At 60.0% G+C, this 24,032-nt stretch overlaps 1 protein-coding gene across 2 annotated transcripts; it reads left to right on the forward strand.

Moving 5' to 3' along the window:
• On the forward strand, positions 1–5,791 carry ZBTB42 (zinc finger and BTB domain containing 42). Of its 2 annotated transcripts, none has more exons than XM_081230374.1 (2): positions 1–1,802; positions 2,330–5,791. In XM_081230374.1, the coding sequence occupies exon 2, from the start codon at positions 2,347–2,349 to the stop codon at positions 3,616–3,618; it is 1,272 nt and encodes a 423-aa protein (XP_081086500.1). In that variant the 5' UTR covers positions 1–1,802; positions 2,330–2,346; the 3' UTR covers positions 3,619–5,791. The 2 variants fall into 2 exon arrangements, with proteins under 2 accessions (XP_081086500.1, XP_081086501.1); XM_081230375.1 differs by having other exon boundaries at positions 2,508–5,791.
• The last annotated feature ends 18,241 nt before the right edge of the window (positions 5,792–24,032 follow it).

Below are 24,032 nucleotides of genomic sequence, written 5' to 3' on the forward strand. Positions count from 1 at the left end.
GGTGTGGAGGAGGAGGTTGGCCCTCCTCAGGAAGGGATCCCCAGAGCGCCTGGGCCACGGGAGCCAGGGCAGTCTCTGTGGCTCTGAGCACAGTGTGAGTCCAGGGTTCCAAGCTGAGACTGCCGAATATAGGAAATAAAAATGCCAGCTGTCCGGTCAAATTTGAATTTCAGATAGATAAGGAATAGTATTTTAGTATAAGAATGTGGCTTTCCTTCCCTCAGACTTTAGATCCTAACTGCGGTGGGCCCTGGGGCCTCTGGCCACTCCTCAGGCCCCCAACCCACGAGGGTTTGAATAGGATCCCTGGGGGCTCCCACCCCATCTCACAGCCAGGAACCCCTTCCTCCCAGGGGTCCCAGACTTCCAGGAGCATGGCTGGAGGGCTCCCCACACCTCTTGCTGCTTCCTCTGCCCTGGTATACCTGGCCAGTGGGGTCCTGGCCTTTGTAATCCAGCCCCTCCCCCAATGCCACCCCCACTTCTGGTCAAGGCCTCCTTTCTACTCCTCCCCGGCTGCTGGGCTATGCGGGTGAGAATTGAGGACACTGCCACATCTGAATCCTGGTCCAACAACTTACTGCCTGCTGTGTGGCCCTGGGCACCTTAGCGAACCTCCACCTAAACAGGTGTCATAATCAGAGCACCTGACTAACAGGATAGTTGTGAAGAGGTGAGCAATGGTCCGCAGGGCCTCATCCTGCTCCGCCCAGGGTGGCTGGGAAACGACTCCCACCAACAGTGCACCCCATCCCAGGGGCCCCAACCTCTCCAAAATCGTTTCTATGTTTCTCGGGCTCTCTTTCCTTCACGCAGCAGACCTGGGTGTCCCCTCACACCTTCACGGCGCCCTTGCACCGGAGTCACCAAGCCCCGGGGACGCCAACCCAGCCCCTCCGAGGTGTCTCCTCTGCCTGAACGCTTTCCCGCTGGCTCCGGGCTCTGGGTGCCCATTCCTCTCTCTCCATCACCGCGATGGTCCCCTCACCCGCATCACTTCTTCTGGGACGTGCCCAGCCCCCAACGCTTTCCCAATGCACCACTCAGCGCCTGGCTCCCAGCAGAGGCTTTGCTGGGTGGGCTGACAAGATGAGAGTTCTCTGTTCAAGATTCCAAAGTCGGGAACCCGGCTGAGTGTTTGGAAGAGGGTCCCAGCTAAATTAACTTGAATTCAAAACGAGGCTTTCAACGAAAAGGGGGTGTCATCTTTTCCATATTTACGGCCCCGCACTCCCCCTCCTCCATCCCAGGGCAGGCGCCCCGCGAGATGGCAGGAGGCCGTGTCCCGGCTGTGCCTTCGGGTGACTTGCTCCAGCGCTGGCCGGGAGAGGAGCTTGTCCTCGGAAGGGGTCCCTTAACAGACGGGCGCAGTCGGGACCCCATGGGGGGGGTACCCTGAGGACGAGACGGCAAGTATCGCGAGAGAGCCCCCTTCGCCCCCCCCCCGCGCCGCGCCCGCGTCCCCTCCCACCCCAGAGCCCCAGATGGCGGCGCGCGGGGCCCGGCCGGGCGGGGCGGACAGGGAAGGGGCGGCGTGGGTGACCTCAGCGGTTCCGCCGCTCCGGGAAGTCGCCTCGGCCCGCCCCCTCCAGCCCCCGCCCCGAGTTTCGCTCTCTCCGGGGCGGGGCGAGCGGCGGGTGCTGCCCGGCCAGCCAAGTTAGAGCGCGCCCCGCCCGGCGCCCTCCCCGTCCCCGCGCCCTCCCCGCCGGGGCGCGCTGCCCGCAGCTCCGCGCGCGCCGGGGCGGCACCGGGGAGGGCGTGCGGCGCGGGCAGCGGCCGGAGAGGAGCTCGGGGCGGCGGAGGTGAGCGCGGGGGGCGGGCGCCCGGCTCTGCCCGCCCCGCCCGCCGGCCCGCTCCCCGCGGCCGCGCTGCCATAAATGGGGCCCGCGGCGGCGGCGGCTGCATCTGGCGGGCCGGGCAGCAGCTGGAGGCGGCGCGGGGGCGCGGGCCGGGGGTGGCGGCGGCGCGGCGACTCGGGCGTCGGGGGACGCGGCAGGCGGCCGCCCGGGAGTGAAGTTCAGAGGCGCCCTGGCGGGGAGGGGCACTACAGGCGGGGACGCGCGCAGGTTCGCGCGACTCCGGCCCCCTCCGCCCGCGTCTCGGGATCCGCCCCCGCGGCGGAGCGGCTCCTGTTTACTTTCGATCGAGTTTTTCCTGCTCCGGGCAGGTGCCCAGGGCGGCTCCAGGCGGGCAGTTGCGCGCGGAGCCCCGCGCCCCTCTCCCCGCGCTGCCCGCACCCGGGAAGGGCTGGGGGCTGGTCGGGCGACTGGGGGCGAGCGGCGGCCGCGGCGTCTCCAGGCGCGCTCACGGGAGTCCCGTTTGTGCCCAGGTGATGACCGCGGCAGCATGGAGTTCCCGGAGCACGGCGGGCGGCTGCTGGGCCGCCTGAGGCAGCAGCGTGAGCTGGGCTTCCTGTGCGACTGCACCGTGCTGGTGGGCGACGCGCGCTTCCCGGCCCACCGCGCCGTGCTGGCCGCGTGCAGCGTCTACTTCCATCTCTTCTACAGGGACCGGCCCGCGAGCAGCCGCGACACGGTGCGGCTCAACGGCGACATCGTCACGGCGCCCGCCTTCGGCCGTCTGCTGGACTTCATGTACGAAGGCCGCCTGGACCTGCGCAGCCTGCCCATCGAGGACGTCCTGGCCGCGGCCAGCTACCTGCACATGTACGACATCGTCAAGGTCTGCAAGAACAGGCTCCGGGAGAAGGAGCGCGCGCTGCCCCTGGAGACGCCTGCCCCTGGGGCAGAGCTGCCTGGCCAGCCCCCAGGCCCCTTGTCTGCCTGGTCCCCTGCACTCTGTCCAGCCGCCCAGAAGGCCAGGCTCCCTCCCGCTGGGGTCAAGGCCACCCACCCTCCACTGGCACGGGGGCCTCCCCCCTGGCAGGCTCCTGGAGAGTCAGACCGGGCCCTGGACCTGTCGCTGAAGCCTGGCCCGAGGCGGGAGCCAATCCGCCCACCCTGCGTCCTCCAGACACCCCCTTGCAGCCAGATGCAGCCAGGGGCCCAGCTGATCGTAAAGGACGAATCAGACTCACTGTCCGAGCAAGGGGACAGCAGAAGCCCTCGGTGCCCCCACAGCCCCCTGCAGCCGCCCTGTGTTCCTGCAGCCCAGCGCCTGGCCGGGGACTTGGAGCCGCTGCCGGTCAGCGAAGTGGGCAGTGGGGAACTGGAGCTGGAGGCAGAGCGGGGGGCGATCGAAGATGTGCTGCGGCCGGGCGGGCGCCTCTGCCTCTGCCCGCTGTGCGGCAAGCTGTTCCCCAGCGCCCACATGCTGCAGCTGCACCTCAGCGCCCACTTCCGCGAGCGGGACGGCAGCCGCGCCCGGCTCTCGCCCGACGGCGCAGCGCCCACCTGCCCGCTCTGCAGGAAGACCTTCTCCTGCACTTACACGCTGAAGAGGCACGAGCGCACGCACTCGGGCGAGAAGCCCTACACGTGTGTGCAGTGCGGCAAGAGCTTCCAGTACTCGCATAACCTGAGCCGCCACGCCGTGGTGCACACGCGCGAGAAACCCCACGCCTGCCGCTGGTGCGAGCGCCGCTTCACGCAGTCAGGGGACCTCTACCGCCACGTCCGCAAGTTCCACTGTGGCCTGGTCAAGTCCCTGCTGGTGTGACCTTCGCTGCAGGGGTGAGGATGGAGTGTGAGGGGCCGGAGCTCAGCAGGTGAAGCCCCTGAGGCTGGGCCCGCCTGGGGGAATGAACCCTGCTGCCCTGGGAGCGCGGCCTCAGACTCGGGCCGACTGGGAGACCCACGGACAGCCCTTCTCCAGCCTTGTGCCTCCGCCAACTCACTTCTGCTCCCGGCTGTGCCCTGAGCAGACGCCGTCCTCCTCTCCATCCCCTCAGCCAGTCCCAAGGAGTGTCCCAGCTCGAGGAGGCCCATTGACCCTCCACCGGGCTCTCCTGACCAGCTCCCCGGCAGGCTCAGGGGTGCCCTGTGAGCCTGGCACCACGCTCGGTGACGGACGCACGCTCACATATGCTGCCGGTGGGAGTCCCCGGCAGGGAGCTCTGATGGAACGGGCTACTCCTGGTGGGTGGCAGTGGAAGCCCCTGCAGGGGAGGCCCCGGGCACAGTGAGAGCCAGCAGGGCACAGCTGGTGTGACAGGGGTGCAGGCCCCAGCAGGGACCCCAGGGCGGCAGGAGCAGAACCAGCCAGAAGCTGTGAGGCTCCAGAGTTACAGGCGCTGGGGTGGCAGATAGGCCCTCCAGAGCCTTCGACCCTGACCGCAGCGTATCCCGGGGCAGAGAAAGTGGGGACTTGGAAACGATTCTCTTTAGATACAGAAGGAGCCTCCGCAGGTTGCCAGACGTCTGCCCATGGGTGATGGGCCATGCCGCTCTCCTGCCTAAGCACAGGATCCAGGGCGCCTCGGAGCCTCCCCAGGGTGGACTGAGGGGGCTGGGAACGCAGCTGCCCGCCTTGAGTACCGCAGGTCAGCGGTAGGCCTACCTCGAAGGTCACTTCGCCTGCTCAGGGTCTCCTTGGAGCTGCTGGTCATTTCCAGAGCCCTGAGCAGGGGGGCCGAAGGCTGTTCTCTTTACCAGGAGCCGTGTTTGCAGCGTTTCCCTTCCCTGCGGCGGGGCCCGGGTGAGAGCAGCCATCTCGTGAGGAGGGGCGGTGGGGGGACCTCTTTGCTGATGCTCCTAAAATGCAAAAGGCCACCACATTCGTGCTTGGTGGGAGGCACCCCGCCCTGCCTGCCCGCTCACCCCACAGGGCTCGCTGCTGGAACCCAAGGGGGTGGGCAGGGTTGGGGCTGCCCCAGCTTCTGGGAGTCCCGCAGGTGGCAGAGCCACCTGGGCTCCTGGTTTCCCCAGACTGCATGGGCTCTTTCTGCTGTGACTGGAAGTGGTGCTGAGGTCAGAGTTCAAGTTTAAATGATCTTCTCGGCCCCTGACAACACTTGATGTCGTATTTATTCGTTTGCCTGGTCTGGAGTGAGAAGACCATTGGCCTTTGCAGCAGGTGGACAGGCGGGGACCATCTCCCTACAAGCCCTCGGCTCTCCCGGTGTGTGGGCAACTGGCCTGCGGACCAGAGAGAGAGCTGGGGGAAGGAGACCTCCGCTTCTGATTGTCCTGGCCCCCCTCCACCTCTGGAAGGGCTGGTGGGACCTCACGCTTGGCATGATGTGCTTCATGATCGGATTTCCGTGTGTGTGTGTGTGTGTGTGTGTGTGAGTGTGAGTCTGCCTGTGTGGGCACCTGTGTCCAGCAAAGGCGGGGCCTGAGCCGGACCAGCAGCCGCGCGCCCACCCCAGCAGGCAGCGGGGAGATGAGCATCGGGCCTGGTTTTCCCCAAGGAGTTTCCACCGGGGAAGAAATTTATTTTCCTGGGGCAGGAAGCCTGCCCTGAGTTATCAACACTGGATTCATTGTGTTTTGCAAACAGTTACTGTGAAGTTAATGTACAGAGGAGTGGTCAGCTTTACATTTAATAGCTGATGCGGTTCAGATAAAATAGATAAACATACACACACAAGTATATTTAAGACGCTAATCGTGCCATCGCGTAGCAGAGGTGTGTGTAAATGCATTTCGGGTGGACCCTGCTGTGTGGGGTCCTCCCGGGCGGCCCAGCCTCCCGCCCCTCGGTCACTGCTGTCCTGCCCCTGGGGGGTGGCTCTGGGTGCCCAGAGCGCAGTTGTTGATGCTTAGCATTCTGCGGGAGGTTTTGTGTGCACGTGCCCGCCTGCTGTGAAGGTCTGGAAATCAGTGCTGTGTCTTCCCATGTTCTCATCATCGTCTCAGTGACAGTGGTAATAAAGCCCACGCTAGGCGGAGACGGCCATGATTATTCCTGGGGACAGGACTGCGTGTGGGAATTGGGGGCACTGCTGGTCCTGCGGGGGGCCCAGGTGGGTGGTGGGCAGTCTGGGAGCCCTGTCCCAGATGCCACCTGCTGTGTCTCATGGGTGGAGTGGACTGGGGCAGGGCCGTGGACAGGTGACAGACACTCTTTCCCCAGATTTGTATCCCATTAACCCTGAATTGGGGGAGGGGAATCCCGGGGAGCAGGATGCAGGTTGGGACCTGGTGAGAGGCCTCGTGGCTTCTCGCTTGGGGTGCCTTCTGAGCACCCGCAGGCCCTGGGACTCAGAGCTGAGGCTCCCAGTCCTGTGGTTCTGGGTCTTCCTGTCTCCCTGCATCCAGAGGCAACCCCAGCTCCCCTGCTCTCTCCCCTCCCTCCACACCTCATTTGTACCCCTACCCCCTCTGGGCGGGATGGGTCCTCACAAGAAGTGGGCAGGCCTGGGAGGGGGTTGTGTGCCTGCTGCCCCCATCCCCACCCTGTGGAGCCCACCTTGATGTCTAGAGGGCGGGGCAGGGGGGTCAGGCTGGCTGGGTGGCTGGGCGGGCCTGGCCCCTTGGTGGTTCCAGGATCCCTGAGCCAGCCCAGCTGGTGCCCGGGCTGATGGGCGGGTGCGTATGGGTGTTCCAGGGCCCCCCCACCCCCGCTGCTTCACGGACGGCCGTGAAGCTGGTGCTTCCCTGAGCCTCCTGGGAGCTGTGCCTTCCTCACCTTATGTATCCCAAGCCTAGTCCTGGCCAGACACCCTCCAGGAAGAGCTGAGACAGACCCCAAGGGCAGGGAGGGGGGACCTTGCTTGCCTAGAGGTCCCCAGAAGTTGCCCCGAGCTGAACTGGTGCCAGAAGGGCTGCTGGTTCTTGGGCCAAGCTTCGAGGCCTCCCCAGTCCTAACCCCAAGTGCAAGGCCTTGCTTCTGGGAGGCCTGGCACCTTCCCTCCCTTGCCCAGCCTGGCTCCTACGGAGCCTTCCTCCTGGACCTAAGCCACTGTCCTGCAGGGAGGCCCTGTCATGTTCCCAGTTGGGCCCATGACTCAGCCCGGGCCTTCTCAGAGCCCCGGAGAAGGCTGTTGCCGTGCCAGCCGGGCAGGGGAAGAGGGCAGTCAAAAGGTGCCTAGGGTCAGAGCTGACTAGAGAGGGGCTTCCGGGACCCCTCCTGCCGGCGGCTCTGCCCAGCCGCGTTTGCACTCTGCGCACGGACACGCCCACCCCCAAGCTGTCGCCCCCGCTCCTGGGGTGGGGGGAGGGCATCCAGCCTGGCCCCTGGGCCACTCGTGGAGGGGCCCATCTGGCCCGCAGTCCCAAAGCCAGGCCCTCTTTGCACAAACTTCGGGAACGCCGGTGGTGCTGGACGCAGCCCCCCTTGGCAGGTGGCGCCCGGGGCAGCACGGAGGAGCCCACGGAGGGTGCAAAGGGTCGGACTGCGGGGCAAGAGGGCTCCCCAAGGCCCCCCGGCAGGGCGAGCGCTCAGGACGCTCCAGGTGGACGCGGAGATGGTTGCTCCAGGCCGAGGGCCACCGCTGCAGGGGCGTCAGAGCGAGGGGTCGTGTGCGAGCGGGCGCAGGGCTGTGACGGCCGGGGCGCTCCCGGGAAGCCACCGGCTTTGAGGCAGGGAGAGGCCAGGGCAGCTCTGGCCAGCCACAGGCCTCCCTCCCCAGTTTCCTCCATCCCGCGCCGGGGGCTCAGCCAGCGGTCCGCTCCCCCCACACCTGGTCTCGCCCCTCCCTGGGTTCATCCCTGCTGCTGAGGGAGGTTCATCCTCAGACACCCGGGAACAGACGGACAGCCGCACAGGCTTCGGACACGGCTCCAGCCCTGCTTCCCAGCTTCTGTTGGTCCCCTGGCACTCCTCTTCCCACCTCAGCCGCATGGTTCCTTTCTCAACGCCCGACCCTGCACGGCCATTGTCATCGTCATGGTCACTATACCTCCCCTCCTCCTCCTCACCTACGTCCACGGTCACCTCCACCACTGCCTTTGTGGCGGGTCCCCACGGAAACTGACCCCTCATCTAGGCCAGTTTCCAAGCTGAGAGCCCGGTGCTCGATATCTACAAGCCGAGAAGTGGCGGAGACGGTGACGTCTTCCCAGTGGCGCTGCAGCATCAGCGCCCCTCTTCCTGCGCCCTCAAGTTCCAGGACTTTCTCAGTCCCCTCCCCACCCCCCACCCCCAGCCCCGCTCAGAAAGGAAGATGTCTGTGCCTTCCCCACCCCACGCAGGCCACCGGGCCTCCCAACACCAGTACGGAGAGAAACCCTCCTCGGTCCCTGTCCCCGGGTCCCTTCCTCTCCCCCGCCTCCGTGTCCTCACTTGTAGAACAGGCACCGTGGCGTGGCAGACAGCTGCTGAGGGGAGCCTGGGGCACCGCCCAGCGGGCACACGGGCAGCGCTGCTGCTGACGATGCCCACCCAAGGCAGAGGGTGGAGGGCTTGGCCACAGTGCCCCACGGAGCAGGCAAGCCAGTCCCTGGAGTGCTGGCCATGCTGGGTCGTAGTGTGATGGGAGGGCAGTTGGAGGAGCGTCGCCATTGGGCCCCAGGCCTCCTGGGCCACCCTGCATGCTCCCCCCGCAGCTGTCCCTGCCCGGCCCCCAGAGGGCTCTGGAGGGGGGGCGCCGTGGACCGAGGAGTCCAGGACAGCTGGCAGGAGGGCGGGGGCCGGGCGGGGGCCGTTCAGAGAGGAAACCGGCTGGGCTGACAGTGTCCAGGCCCCCTGACCCCGGCTCCGGCCAGGCTAGCAGGTAGCCCTGCAGAGAAGTCAGTGACCTGAGGGATGTCACAAAATCCAGGGGCGGGGCCTCGCCTCCCAGAGTTGGACCCAGATGGGTTTGTTTTCACCAATTTGAACAGAAATCTGTGTAAAGAGAAACCTGTTCCCTTGCCTCCTTGAGCAGACAGCTGAGGCCTTCAAAGTTAGGTTCTGGACCCAATTCCATTCTGTGTGCCTGTGTGTGTGTGTGTGTGTGTGTGTGTTGGGGGGGGACGTTCGCACCCCTCCAGCAAGCAATTCTCTAACACCAGCTGGGTGTCCTACAATTCAATCCCATTCCAACACTATCTATCCAGGTAAAGCTCGGATCCCACAGTTAAGGGTTCAGTCCTACAAGACCGCCCACCCAGTTGAGACACCAGGTTGTCACCTGTGCTTCTAACCCTTGGGCTATAGATCAGAGGTTCCCACGATCCCTCGTTGGGTTTGATTAATTTGCTAGGGTGGCTCCAGAACTCAGGAAAAGTTTACTCACTAGATTACTGGTTTATTATAAAAGGACATAACTCAGGAAGAGCAGATGGAAGAGGTGACGGGCGAGGCGTGGGGAAAGGTGTGAGCTTCCAGGCTCCCCCTGGATGAGCCGCTCTCCCCGCTTCTCCACGAGCTCACCAGCCAGGAAGCCCTCCAAACCTCGTCCTTCTGGGGTATCATGGAGGCTTCATGTGTGGGCGTGATTGATTAAAACATTGGCCATTGTTTTTTTTTATATATATTTATTTATTTGGTTGCACCGGGTCTTAGTTGCGGCTCGCAGGCTCCTTAGTTGTGGCATGCATTTGGGATCTAGTTCCCTGACCAAGGATCTCACCCGAGCCCCCTGCATTGGGAGCGTAGAGTCCTACCCACTGCACCACCAGGGAAGTCCCTGGCCATTGATCGTTGATTCCACCTCCAGCCCCTCTCCCCTCCCCAGAGGTCAGGGATGGGGGGTGGGGTGGGTGGGGACTGACAGTTCCACCCCTGTCATCACGTGGCTGGTTCTCCTGGTAACCAGTCCCCACCTTCAGGTGCTTCCAAAGCCACCTCATTCATACAACAGAGGACACCTTGACCACTCTCTTCACTTAGGAAATGCCGAGGGTTTTAGGAGCTCTGTGCCAGAAATAGGGATGAAGACCAAATATGTATTTCTTTTTTTTTTTCCCTGGCTGCGCTCGCTGCGTGGCTTGGGGGATCTTAGTTTCCCAACCAGGGATTGAACCCAGGCCCTCAGCAGTGAAAGTGCAGAGTCCTAACCACTGGACAGCCAGGGAATTCCCTGTATTTCTTATTATAAATCATATTATCACAGCTTGTCATTGGTTTCTTCACTGGTGGTACTAGTTTGCTAGGGCTGCCATCACACAGCACCACAGGCAGGGGCTTAGACAACAGACATCACTGTCTGACACCCTGGAGGCTGGAATCCCAGATCCAGGAGGTGCAGGGCTGGCTTCTCCTGAGGCCTGTCACTGTGGCGTGTAGACGCCGTCTTCTCCCGTGTCCTCACGTGGCCGCGTCCCTCTGTGCGTGTCTCTGACCTCATCTCCTCCTCTTATAAGGTCGTGAGCCAGACTGGATTAGGGCCCACCCTAGTGACCCCAGTTTAACTTGATTACCTTTGTAAAGACCCCATCTCCAAATGCAGTAATGTTCTGGAGGTCCTGGGGGTCAGGGCTTCAACATGTGAAGTTGGGGGACAAAGTCCAACCCGCACCTTTGGGGTTTCAGGAGGGCAGGGAGGCCGCAGGACCCTGGCCTAGGAGCTGGGAGGCCCAGACCCCAGCCTGGCTCTGCCGAGATCCAGACGAGCCACCGCAGCTTTTTTGTCAGCGACGTTTGTTGATGTTTCCACGTTTGCCCTCCAGCCCATGGGCTGTGGGCCGCCTGGCACTCAGAGCCACAGCTGTGGGGACACCACCCTCCTCAGGAGCCTGCAGGCCCGACAGCATTCTGCCCACACCCCTACAGGGGCCACCATCACCCCCGTCCCATCGCAGGGCAGACTCCTCCACCCCAGGGCGGCCCCTCGCCTGGTCCCACCTGACCATCCTGCACAGACTCTGCTTTCCTTCAGAGGGCACGGACGAGCCTTTTCTCCCCTCAGCCCCCACCAGCCGGGCCAGGAAGGGAAGCACATGTGTCCCCATCGCCCTTCACAAGACCCCAGCCCTCTGGAGGCTCGTGCCGTCCAGGTAAAGCCCCTCCCTTCCTTGCCCCTCTGGGACCTCTGCCTGTCTCCCCTCCGCTATCTCCCCCTCCAATTGCCAAGGCCTCCGAGATGCAACCCTGTGCAGGAAACGCAGTGCCCGCCCTGCCCTGGGCTCCCAGGCCTATTCCATCCCCCCTCAGTCCCACTCCTGGCTCCGTCACCACCAGCGACGGCATCTGCTCTGGGATCCGAACTTCAGCCTCCCTCGCTCCCGTCGACCTGATCAAGCTTCTCAGTGATAATTCTTCAGCCGCGTGGTTGTGAACCCACTGACCTTGCCATCTTCTCCCCCATCTCCCCCCCTGCCCAGACCTTGAGTCACTGGCCCTCTTTTTCTGTCAAACTCCCGGGCAAAACCAGAACCTGGACGGCTGTAAACATTCCCTTCACTGTGGAGTCCACGGAAAAGGCAGGCCTGATGGCTCTGCCTGACCTCCTTCATAAAGGTGTCATAACAGAGAGACATGCAAATGAATCTCACAGCATCTGCGATGCTGGCGGACCATGGCTGGACTGCTGCCCACCCCCACAGACGACAGTCAGAAATGCTGGACAAAAATACATGTTTTAAATAACACTTTGAAGGCACTGGAGAGCGAGTGAAGCAGGCAGAAGCTGGACAGGAGCCCATCCTTGAAAAACAGAAGCTGCAACCAGCCAGACGTGTGCGTTTGTGGCCGCAGGGTCTAGAGACACGTCCCAAGAGAAGTTACACACATAAATGGCTGAGAGGCACGTGGAAGAGTGTGAAATAAAACCACAGCGAGCCGTCACCACATACCCATCCTGAAATTCAACGACCGACACCACCAAGCATGGGTGGGGACTTGGAGCCACTGGAACGCTCCCACACTGCGTGCAAAAGGGATCGCGTTTCTCACCAAGGTCAGCTCCGCTCCAGGGCGCAGCCCAGGAGAGCGGACACCCATGAGCACAAAGGGACCCGACTCCAATGTTCACAGTGGCTTTTCCCTATTACCTGGAAACTAGAAACAGCCCAAATGTCTGTGAGTGTGATGGCAGCGCACTCACACCACGGCATAGAACGGACCCAAAGGGGACCAGCGAGTAAGGCACAATGTGAGTGAACGTCACCGTTCGGAGGGGAGAAGGCGGCCAGCCATGCACACTGACGGCAAGAAGCTTGAGGGGAGGAACAGCTGTCCAAGGGGGTCTGGGTGGAGGGGAAGGACTGACTGGGCAGGATGTAAGCGACCTTCTGGGGTGACGGACACTTCTAGAGCTTATTGGGGGTGTGCTGTGCAGGTGTAGCGTTTGTCAAGGGTTACAATTAAGCTTTGTGCATTTCAACGCATGTACTGTCAAGACTAAAACAGTTGCAGGAGGACAAGAGCAGGTGAAGGTCTAGACACAACTAGAATGGCGGAAGGATGGTGGTCGCTGAAACTGGTCGACAGGTACAGGGAGTTTATTGTACTTAAAAGACACTTGCGTATTTGAAACTTTCCATAATACGTTTGTTTTTTAAATTTTTTATTTATTTTATTTTTGGCTGCATTGGGTCTTCGTTGCTGTGCATGGGCTTTCTCTAGTTGTGAGTGGGGGCTACTCTTCCTTGTGGTGCGCCGGCTTCTCATTGCGGTGGCTTCTCATATTGCGGAGCACGGGCTATAGGTGTGCAGGCTTCAGTAGTTGCAGCATTTAGGCTCAGTAGTTGTGGCTTACGGGCTCTAGAGCGCAGGCTTAGTAGTTGTGGCGCACGGGATTATTTGCTCCGCGGCATGTGGTATCTTCCCGGACCAGGGCTTGAAACTTTGTCCCCTGCATTGGCAGGCGGATTCTTAACCACTGCGCCACCAGGGAAGTCCCCCGTAATACATGTTCAGAGTTAAAAAAAAATACAGATACATTTTGCATCCGCCTGCCGAAGATAACAGCCTGGTACCACCCTTTCTTGGGGAGGCTGTGGGCATGACGGGCAGGGTGCAGGCTGGCACGTGTCCGATGTGGAGGGCAACTTGACAACTGCTGTCCACGTCACAATGGCAATGGATGCTTGGACCCAGAAGTTCTAGGAAGCTATCCTACAGATAGGCTCACATATGTGCCCAACGACTTATGTATAAGAGTATTTATCAGAGCGTTGTTCAATGTAGCAAAACACTGGAAAAGGCTTAAATGTCCAGGGGCAGGGGACCAGCTAAGTGACACCACAGTCCACACATTGAATGGAATACTCTACAGCCGTGGAAGTGGAGGTGCCCTGTGTGGGGCAGGGTGATCTTCACGCTGTGAAGTGAAGCTAGGAAGTGCAGGGCGTGGTGGCATGCCAGCCTCCCCGTGTAAAAACAGGGCACATTCTATGCACATGAATGTAATTCACATAGGTATAAAATCTCTCTGGAAAAACACTAAAGAAATAGCGAAGTTGGATATTTTGGTCACTTATGGGGAGGGAAATTGGTGGCTGGCGTGGGAAGTGGGGGACCTTTTAAAGTTTTGGATCACGTTACCAGTCATCAGTTCCCAGATCGAATGTTAATTAAAACGTAAACGTCTTCCTCTAACCCCCATCTCCTTCCTCTTTTCTGCTGTTCCCAGCGAGATTTTTCACATGACTGGTTAGCTCTGTGTACCTTCTATTTCTTTTTTTCCCCTAAGTATTATGCTTTAATCTTTATTCTTTGTCATTAAAAGACACACATTGAATGCCCCCTCTGACTTATACGTTCCCTGCCCGCTCTGTACACCCCCATCTTTGCGTTACCACCATCACTCACTTCTTGCGTATACTCCATTGTTTCCTTTTGTAAATACAGGCAAATATTCTTTCCCCCCATTATCACCCCCCAAAAGTGGCATACTATGTATGCTGTTCTGCACGTTGCTTTTTTTTTTCTTTTCTCACTTAAAAAAAAAGACCATAGAGACCTTCCCGGGTCAGCACATAAAAATTTCCTTGACCCTTTTATTTGTCAGTGGCTGCTCGGTGTCCCCTGGTGGGGCTGTACTATTGTATTATTTGGTCTCCTAGAGATGGACACCTGGGTGGTCTCCAAGCTTTTGGTGTTACAAGCAGTGCTTCCGCTAATAACCTTGATCGTGCACCCTTCCGCACAGGGGGTATTCAGAGTACATTCCCAGTGGGTAAAAGCACCTGTGATCCCATCAGGGGCCAAACTGCCTCCGTGGAGGTCGCACCTACCTTCACCCCCTGCACCTGCTTCCCTACCACCTTGCCAGCCCAGTGTGGTATCAAACTTTGGGATTTAAAAATATCTGACAGGTGAAAAACAGCCTCTCGGATTCATTTTATTTGCATTTCTCTTGTAACATGTGAGGTTCCCCGCTTCCCTGTGCTCAGCCCCTCTGCCCACTTTCCCAAAGGCATTTCTACTCCAAGGATAAGGAATTCACCCAGTCCTTTCTAGCATTTTTACGGTTTCACTTCTTCTACATTTGTATCTTTGATCAGTATTTTCGTGTTAACGGTGCACATGCTCAAGCTGAGGATCTCACTTTCTCACTCTTCACCTGAGCAACACTTCACCGCAGTGTCCACCTTCCCCTTAGCTGACTGGAGAGCGGCCCCTCCACAAACCCCCACGTGCATCCAGGTCTGTCCCCTCCCGCTGCTCTCCCAGTCCCCGCAGCCGAGCTCCAGGGCTGGACTGAATGGGCCTCGTCACGTGTTCTGATATCTGGCGGGGCGAGCGGCTCCAATTTCTCTTCTTTTCTGTTTTTTTGGGGGGATGGGGCTATTTTTGCCTGTTCGTTTTCCACTGAACCCTCAAGTCAGCTCACCTAGTTCAGGGAGAAGAGCTGCTCTTTTTTTTCTTTTTTTTTTTTTTAATAAATTTATTTATTTATTTTTGGGTGTGTTGGGTCTTCGATTCTGTGTGAGGACTTTCTCTAGTTGCGGCGAGCAGGGGCCACTCTTCATCGCGGTGCGCGGGCTTCTCACTGTCGCGGCCTCTCTTGTTGCGGAGCAAGGCTCCAGACACGCAGGCTCAGTATTTGTGGCTCACAGGCCTAGTTGCTCCTCGGCATGTGGGATCTTCCCAGACCAGGGCTCAAACCCATGTCCTCTGCATTGGCAAGCAGATTCTCAACCACTGCGCCACCAGGGAAGCCCGAAGAGCTTCTCTTTATTCTGTAAAACCCTCTCCAAACAGCTTCTCTCCCGACACGCCACCGAAACCCCAGGTCACCAAGTCAGAGGCCCTGCTGTCACTGTGCTCTGTACCAAATTCTCAGCAGCATGTGGCTCAGCTGCTCTGAGCAGCATCTCCTCCTCCCCAGCATCTCCCAGTTCTCTTTCTACTCCCCTGGCTGCTCTCCACCCCACCCCCGCTCTGCACGTGCTGGCTCTCCTCAGCAGCCCTCCCAGGTACCACCCCCGCCCCGACACGGTTAGTACCCCCTCCCATGGGAATCTCACCCTTTCCCATCCCGCGGGATGCCATGTCTTGCTGGGGCCTCCTAAACTGACGCTGCCTGTCACGAGCTCCGCTCTGAGCCCAGCCACACATGCAACACCCACACAACTCCCGAGTGCCTTCCAGGAACACAAAGTGAAACCTGGACTTCCCCCCACAAACCCACTCTTCACCCGGCTGCCCCCGTTCGGTAAATGAGGGCATCAGCGAGCCTGCTGTTCAAGCTGAGAGCCTGGATGTCACCCCTGGGTCCCTCCTCTGCCTCACTCCCCCCGGCCCACAGCGAGTTCTGAAGCCTGTCTGCAGAACAGAGGTCCAATCTCTCTCCTCCACTGCCAACACCCTACTCCAAGCGCAAACATCCTCCACACAATCCGCCCCCGCCGTGGCTTAGAATCCCCCGCTGGTTCCTCATCGCACTGACAAAGACATTCTATCTCCTTCCTCCCCGAGTGACCCAGCCCCTGCCCTCCCTCTGACCTCATTTCCCAGCATCGTCCGGAGCCTTTCCTCTCTGAGGCCTGGCGTCACAGCCCAGGCCCAGGTCCCAAGCGTGCTGGGTGCTTTCCTGCCGGGCTGGGGTTTTTTCTGGCGGGGATGGCTGGCCTAGCAGCGGCTCACGGGGTGGCCGGGGTGGGGGCTGGGGTCCACGGTCTGGGATCCAGGGTCCGAGGACTGGGATTCGGGACCGGGGGTCTGGGGTCCAGGGTCTGGGATCCGGGCTCCGGGGGCTGAGGCCTGGGGTTCGAGGGCCCGCGGGCCCCGCTCCTTCTCGCCCCCCAGGTCCCACGTTACCCGCTGCCTCCTCACTCTCTATTACGAACGACCTGCCTGTCCTCTGATGCCACCTGCGGAGGTTCGAGAGGGGACAACTCGCCACGCCCCCCTCCCCGAGTTGACCCTGCGGCCAGACGGGTGGCGACGAAAGGCGGGCGGCTGGAGAAGCCGCCCTGACACGTCCAAATGAGAACAGCAGGGCGCAGCCGGGGCGGGCAGGGGGCCTGGAGGGCCCCGGGAGGCAGCGACCGGGAACCCCCGACCGCAGCCCGCCCGGAAGTGACCGGCGCAGGCCGCGCATGCTCGCTCCCTCCCACTGCGCGCTCGCGCATCACGTGGGACGGCGCGCGGGTCGCACCGGGAAGTTCCCCCGGAAACGCGAGCCGCTGGCCGGCGGGTTCCGGCCGGCGGTGGTGCGCGGTGCGTCACGTGTTGTTAATGGCCCACCCACGGTGCCGAGTGCCGCAGTGTGTGGTGTGAGCGCCACCGTCCGCTGGGCTCCCGCCGTGCCCGGCACGTCCTGCAAGCTAAGGGTGGGCGGCTGCAGGAGTGAAGGCTCAGTCGTTCGCTGACCGACTGACCGGGCGGTGGCCGGCCTTGTCCGGCCTGTCCATCAGTGTCCGGCACGGTGACTTCATGTTGGAGGCGTGAATAAGGGGGCATGGTAGATGGGTCATCCCTACGCACGCTGCGGCCATCCCGTGGGACAGCAGGACAGAAAGGGACAGGCCAATGCCTGTCCTGGGTGACTGGAGGAGAGACCGAAAGCCTACCCACGGATGGGGTCTGCTGAGTCTAGGGCTTTGTTCAGGCCTCGCACCTCCTGTTGAGCCCTCCTGCTTCCCGTGTGCAGCTCCAACCCTACAGATGAGTAGCGACCCTATGGTCCTGCTGGTCCTTGCTCAGCCCTGGGGCACAGGGGCAGGGCAGCTGTGTCCTGACCCTCAGCAAGGCAGTCTGCATTTCTTACTTCCAAGTCCAGGTCTCCAAATGGGAACCCTTCCACGGCCTGACTGGGCCCGGCTTTGGGGAGACATCTTGGTTTTGTCCCCAGCTGGGCTCACCGAGAGCTCACCAGGGGGCTTGGGTGATGGAACCAGCTTGCAGGAAGCTGCGGTGGAGCGTGGATTTCTCTCCAGGAGGCAGAAGAATGTTAGAGGCCTCAATGGGATGGAGGGGAATTTTGACCCATCTCCAAAACCTGAGATAAGTGAGCTATAGGAGAAAAACCTCCACTACTTTAGAGGGCTATAGTGCAAGTGGTATCCCCATTTGAGAGCTTGTTTTTGTACAAATCTAGGAATTCTTCTAAACTTTCCGTTTCCCTAATCTTACCTCTAACAGTAAACAACTTGCTACAGAGGACTTCCCTGGCATGAGCTCCTACACCATGCCCACTTCTAACTTCCGGTTGGTTTCTATGCCTCCTGTCTCCTTTCCTCCAAGTCTCTCAAGTAAATTTAAGCAGATGTCCCTCATTTCCTTAAAACCATTGTTAACTCTAGGTGGATGGATGGATGGTTGGCTATGTTAACCAAAAACAATAAAATAGCCAGTTATCTTTACCAGCAAGACAAGTTTATTCTGGAGCAGTAAAGAATTGAAATTCAGGACTTGCAACTATAGCAAACCACACGGAAGTGTGGCAAGGCAAAGAAGAGGACACTCTTTTTCTAGAGAAGGGGAAGTTGGGGGTGGGCTGTTAGAAAAAAAAAAGTCTGTTGGAGGAAACTGGGAGATCAGAGTATGGTGGGTTTTCATTGGCCAAATTGTGACTGTCTCTCATTGGCTGAGCTGTTGCCAGGCAAGGAGAAAATCTTCCTTCCTCTCCTGGTGGTAAAGCAGTGTCACTTCCTGCTGGGGATGAAGGTACCGCTCTTCCTCTCCGAATCTGTGTTGATGTGGTACATGTATTGAGTGGCACATGTGTGTGAGCTCCTCTTTCTGGCCTCCTGATTCCATTTGAGTGAGGCTTCCCATTATTAATTTTCACAGATACATGGATGGATTGTGGGATGAATGGATGGCTAGTATATCAGTTAGAAGCACTTTGAGCTTCAAGTAGCAGAGATTATGACAAGTGCAGTGGTTTGAACCAATAGGGGTTTATTTTTCTCCCATAACAAGAATCCTGGAGACAGGCAAGTCTGCGTTAGTTCAGCAGCCCAGTCATGTCAGACCAGCATCTCTGCAATCATACCAGGCTTCCCTTGTGCTCACAGAGGGTTGCCACAGCTCCAGACACCACATCCATGTCCCAGGCTGGACAAAGAGGGGAAAGGATAGTGAAAGGGATGTCTGTCTCTTGTATCATGGAAACAAAATTCCGCTTCCGGCGGTGACATCTCACTGGCCAGAACTGTGTCACATGACCAGCACTACTGCAGCACAGCTCGGGGAATGGGCACTAAGCTTTTCCGGTGTCTATTGTGGAAGAGAGAAGGGGAGAAGAGCGTGGCGTTATGACTGTGGCGGACGTCTGGCATTGCGACCGCCCAGCATCTTCTGAATATCCTCTCTGCAATTTGGTAGTTCCCACATCGTGAATTCTTTCTCTCCCACTTAGAATCTAGAAGGATTACGTTGGTCAGCCTCCCTCACCACTAGGGGCAGATGTCTGACGTGACCTGGGAGAGGGCGGCTGCACCAGGACCCCAGTGGGCTGCTGAGGCGACCGTTTCGCTGGACTGGTCCCAGCAAAGGCAGCTTGTTTCTGGGGCGGGGGGTGGTGTCAGCGTCTTGCTACTGCCGACACTGCAGCTCTGGGCGTGGTGGGGGCAGCAGAGCCTGAACCCAGACCAGTCCTGGCAGGGGTTTTGGGTACTGTTCCTGGAAGCTTAGCTAGATCCTCGAGCCCTCTCACAGCCCCTTATAAATCCATATCTGCTTAAACAAGCTAGACTGGGTTCCTTTATCCACAGCTGTTACGGGTTGGATTGTGTCTCCCCACATGCTGTGCTGAAGTCCGAATCCCCGGTACCTGCAAACGGGACCTTATTTGGAAATAGGGTCTTTGCAGATGTAGTCAAGTTCCGAAGACGTTATTAGGGTGGGCCTCAATCCGATATGCTGGCGTCCTTATAAGATGAGGGAAATTTGGGCACAGACCCCCAAGGGAGAAGGCCATATGACGGCAGAGGCAGACATGGAGGGGCTGCGGCTTCGAGCCCTGGAAGGCCAGGCTGACAGCGTCCCCAGAAGCTGGAGGAGGCGGGGAGGACCCTCCTCTAGAGCCTTCAGAGGGAGCACGGCGCTGCCCACACCTTGATGTTGGACTTCTGGCCTCCAGAGTGTGAGAGAATAAACTTCTGTTAAGCCCCCCGATTTGTGGTGCTTTGTTACAGCAGCCCTAGGACACGCATACAGCAGGTAAGGACCCCAGCCCATCGTCCGAGCAACAGTGACCGGGTGAGTGGAGCGGGGGCCGCGGATGGACATGTAACCGGGTATGAGTGGTGGGGTCTGCTGTTAGCGGTGAGGCCCCCGCACCCTGAGGAGAGCTGGAGCAGCTGCCCCAGACTCCCCGCCCTGCGCTTTCAAAGCAAGTTCCGCTGAGAGCTGCCAGCCAGGGCCGCCGGCCTCCTGCCATGCGCCCCCACCCCTGACCTGTCCTGCCTGAGCCCGGAGAGGACTGGGGGGAGCCGCGCAGTGTCCAGGCAGAGGCAGCGCCCCTGCTTCCTGTCAGCCCTGGAGCAAGGCAAGGGCCTGGCGAGGGCTCCACAATCCAAAGTGCCTGCCCGACAGACGGGCATCTCCAGCGGCGGAGTCCTCCGGCACCCACCCCATCGGAACAGAGCCAGCTGCAGGGGCTGGGTTTACCCGCCCTGAAGGCGGGCCTCACTCCGGGACACAGTGCCCACTCCCCGGAGTATTTCTGAGAGCGAGAGGCCCCTTAGAGCAGAGGGCACCCAACGGGTGGGAGGTGGGCCTGGCCAAGGGGGGCCCCGGGGGTCGCAGAAAACAGCTCACTCTGCAGGTTCAGTTGCAGAGGCGGCAGGCGGGGTGCTGTTCATAGGGGTGTAGGGCGGGGTGGGGGGCCCCTCCGTGAAGGAGCCAGAGAAGCTGGGCTGCTGTGCTCTGAGGGCAGTGGGCTTCCAGCCTCAGGGGCCTCACCCCCACCAGCCCTTCCACGGCTTTGGGAGGGACCCCAGAAATGCATTCTCATTGTCACATTGTTTTTGAAAATTTGTAAAAGCTGTATAAAAAATGAATATAAGTATATATGAAAGATATATATGTGTGTGTATATGTACATATAGATATATACATTATATACTATGTATATCTATATGCGCTTGGGCTGCCAAAACAAAGTGCCACAGACTAGGTGGTTTAAACAACAGAAATCCATTGCCTCCCTGTTCCAGAGGCTGGAAGTCTGAGCTCAAGGTGTCAGCAGGCATGGCGTCTCCTGAGGCCTCTCTCCAAGGCGTGCAGACGACCGTCTCCTCGCTGGGTCCTCACGTGGTCGCGTCCCTCTGTGTGTGTCTGTGTCCTCACCTCCTCCTCCTATAAGGACACCAGCCTTGGGACTTCCCTGGCCATCCAGTGGTTAGGACTCTGCGTTTTCACTGCTGAGGGCCCGGGTTCCATCCCTGGTTGGGAAACTAAGACCCCACAAGGCACGGGATGTGGCCAAAAAAGAAAAAAATAAAGGACACCAGTCAGACTGGAGCAGGGCCCACCTTAGTGACCCCATTTTAACTTGATTACCTGTGTAAAGACCCTATTTCCAAAAGCAGTCACATTCAGAGGTGCTCAGAGTTAGGGCTCCAACAATGAATTTTTTAAATTTGGGGGACACACAATTCAGTGCATAGCTATAACTGTATCTTTATATATTCTTTATATATATATTAAAAAGACTTTTTTCTTAAAGAAGAGCTCAGAAACGTGTGCTCATCAGGCCCACTGGCCACAGCCACAGGAATCCAGCGGCCAGGGAGCCAGGCGGGCAGCAGGCAGCACGTGGCGGTCGGGGGGGCGGGAGGGAGGGACAGAACCCCAGCAAGGCCCAGCCCTGTGTGGCCGTTCCCGCCCCTTGCCGGGCTGAAGTCCCCCCACCGAACAGGAGGAAGCGAAGTCACCAGGCAAGGCCAGCGAGGCCACACGCGCAACTGAACCCTCAGCTGAGTGCTGGCCTCCACTGCCTGCTCCTTGGGAAGTGGGGGAAAGAGGGCGTCAAAAGAAAGAGCAGATTAACCTTAAAGCCTGCGTGCCGCCAGGCTCAGCCCTAGGGTTTGCTGAGCGCAGGACCAGGCACAGGTGGGAGGTCCCACTGCATGTGTGCTCGCCTTGTCCCAACCTGCACCCTGAGGTCCCCCAAGAAGGGTGTCGGCACCCCATCCTGTCACCGCCTGCACACACCAGAGCACCCCCCGCCCTGGGCCAGACCCAAAGGAGGGCCTGGCAACCGGGGGAGCAGCTCGGGCCGTCTGGGCCGGAGTTCTGGGGCCCAGGTACCAGTGCCTGGTCGGGCAGGAAGGAGGATGGGCTGTGAGGGACACAGCCCCCGGCTGCAGGCAACTCTAGTGAGCGGCCCCGGACGGGCCGCAGCTTCCGGGCCCGAGGGCTGCACTGTCCACTGCTGTCCACACTTCAGAAGCTGGTCGTGAGGCCACCGTTGGCCACAGGCTCTGTGTTGGGTCCCTAGGCCTGTCGTAACAAAGTGCCATAAACTGGGTGGCTTACAGCTACAGTTTTTTTCTCTCGCGGTCCCGGAGGCCAGAAGTTTGAGGTCAAGCCGTTGGCAGGGCTGGTTCCTTCTGAGGCTGCGTGGGAGACTCTGTCCTGTGCATCCCTCTGAGCTTCTGGTGGTTGTGGCATCTCTGGTTTTCCTTGGCTTGTAGAAGCACCACCCTGGTCTCTGCCTCAGTCTTCACGTGGCTTCTCCCTGTGTGTGTCTTTGTCTGATGTCCCCTTTTGTGAGGACACAGTCACGTGGGATGACGGCCACCCGCTCCAGTAGGACCTTGTCTTAACCCATCTCATCTGCAGGGACCCTATTCCCAAGCAAGGCTACATGCTGAGGTGCCGGGGTCAGCACTGCAGCCTGTGAATTGGGGGCACAATTCACCCCATCACAGCCTCCTTCCTCTCCCCCGGTGCCACGTGCTTCTCTCTCTCTGCCAGCACTTAGCTGGCTGGGGTTTTTACCAGATGGTGGGACCCGAACCCTCATTCATGAAGCTCCGAGTCCTCAGTGGTTCTCTCTGGGTCCCACAGTTTTCTACGGCCCTTTACCACCACCCGGGAGGCTGTCATGTGGCCCCCTAGGCCCTGGGTCCCTGACGTGGGGCTCTCTCCCACCCCACGTCTCCCTGGCGAAGAGGACTGACCCCCTGGCTGGCACACTAGCCCCTTCTCCAGCCGCTGGTCCCGTAGCAGGAGGACGCCAGCGGCCCAGGGCAGTCTCTGCTCCATGTGCAGGAACAGTCCACGTTCCCTGGACGACTGGGGACCAGGACCTCCAGTCCTGTGGATCCCGCGTGGCCAGGACGGAAGGAAAAGATCCTCCGCTAGATTATTAGACGTCACAGTAAGTGGTCGTGCTGCCTCTACCCCGTGGTTCCCAGACACGTCATGCATTGGTCCCTGGTGTGAGACTGTACCCCGTCCTGCTGGACGCATCTCAGCATCACTGGGCAGCATCACTGGGCCCCCAGGAGGCCAGGCCACCTGTGTCAGGGTGAGGGGTGTGGGACGAGCCCAGAGAAGTTCGTGGACACAAGGCCACTGCCACACGTCCTTCCTCTGAAATGAATCCCTTGATGAGAAATGCCCTTTGTAGAATGCAAGTGTCTTAGTCCATTTGGGCTGCTGTAACAAAACGCCATAGACTGCGGGGCTTACAGAGAACAGGAACTGATGTCTCGCAGTTCAAGGCTGGAAGTCCCACATCAAGGTGCTGGCAGGGCAGAACCTGCCTCCTGGGTCACGACTTCTTGCTGTGCCCTCAGGTGGTGGGGGGAGCCAGGGAGCCCTGCGGGAGCTCTTTTCTGAGGGCACTAATCCCACTCCTGGGGGCTCCGCCCTCCAGGCCTAATCACCTCTCTAATGCATCACCTTGGGGGTGAGATTTCAACATCTGGATGTGGGGGACACAGATGTTCAGTCCTCCTCACCAGGATAGCGAATGAGGCACCCTGCCAATCCGCAATGGCAGCGCTGGCAGGAGCTGTCCAGGTAGGAAACACACAATCCTTGGGCACAACCAGCCCTGACCCCTCCCCGACGGGAGGGCCCGCGGCACTCTCCCTGCTTCCATGAAGCTAGGCGGCCCCTGGGGATGGAGCCCCATCAGTGGCTCAGACCCTCTCTCTGCTGATGAGACAGGCACCTGGCAGTGAGGGCCGCTGGAGGGGTGTGGCGGGGGCCGGCCGGGCGTGGAGGCTGCAGCCACCGTGCCTGCTGCCCTGAGCCCGCTGTGCGCGGGTGAGGAGGTGACCGACACCGCAGAAGGGGCCATTCTGTTGACCTGATCTTCGAGCGTCTCATGGGCAGGAGATGCTTCTGGGGGCGTTTCCACAGAACACAGGTGTCGTCAGGCTCTGCCCATTTCAAGTGGTTCCTTAGAACACCCCTCGCGGACCCTCCGTGCCGCCTGCCACCCCACCCGTGAGCCCCACCTTGTGAACCAGGGCAGTCGTGCCCCAGGCCGTCCTTGTGACCTGTCTGGTAATGGCTTCACCACTGTCCTCCGGGGCCTCCCTGGGGGGCTGCGGCGCTGTGGGGACGGCTGCCCGCTCAGACCCCACGTCAGCTCGTTTCCTTCTTCTCTCTTCTGTTAACCCGTCAGCTGGGCGCCGCGTGAGGCCACAGACACACTCTGAGGGAGGAGGCTGAGCAGCGGCCTCAGTGTCTCAGGAGGTGCAGCTGTGTCAGGCAAACACTCTGCCTTCTGGATCTGGGGGGCCTGGGCTCACGTCAACCGTCTTCAGTTAGGGATGGGCCTGCTGCGAGGCATGCTCAGTTTTCCATTTGTGGGGATGGACGGTCAGCGGGGGCAGCGCGGGCAGTCACCCCATGGCCCGCGGTCTCATCTCCCGGGCCCAGCAGCTCACCAGGACCTGCCT

This window comes from Mesoplodon bidens (genome assembly GCF_964165515.1).
Source record: "Mesoplodon bidens genome assembly, chromosome: 3".
Lineage (NCBI taxonomy): Eukaryota > Metazoa > Chordata > Mammalia > Artiodactyla > Ziphiidae > Mesoplodon > Mesoplodon bidens.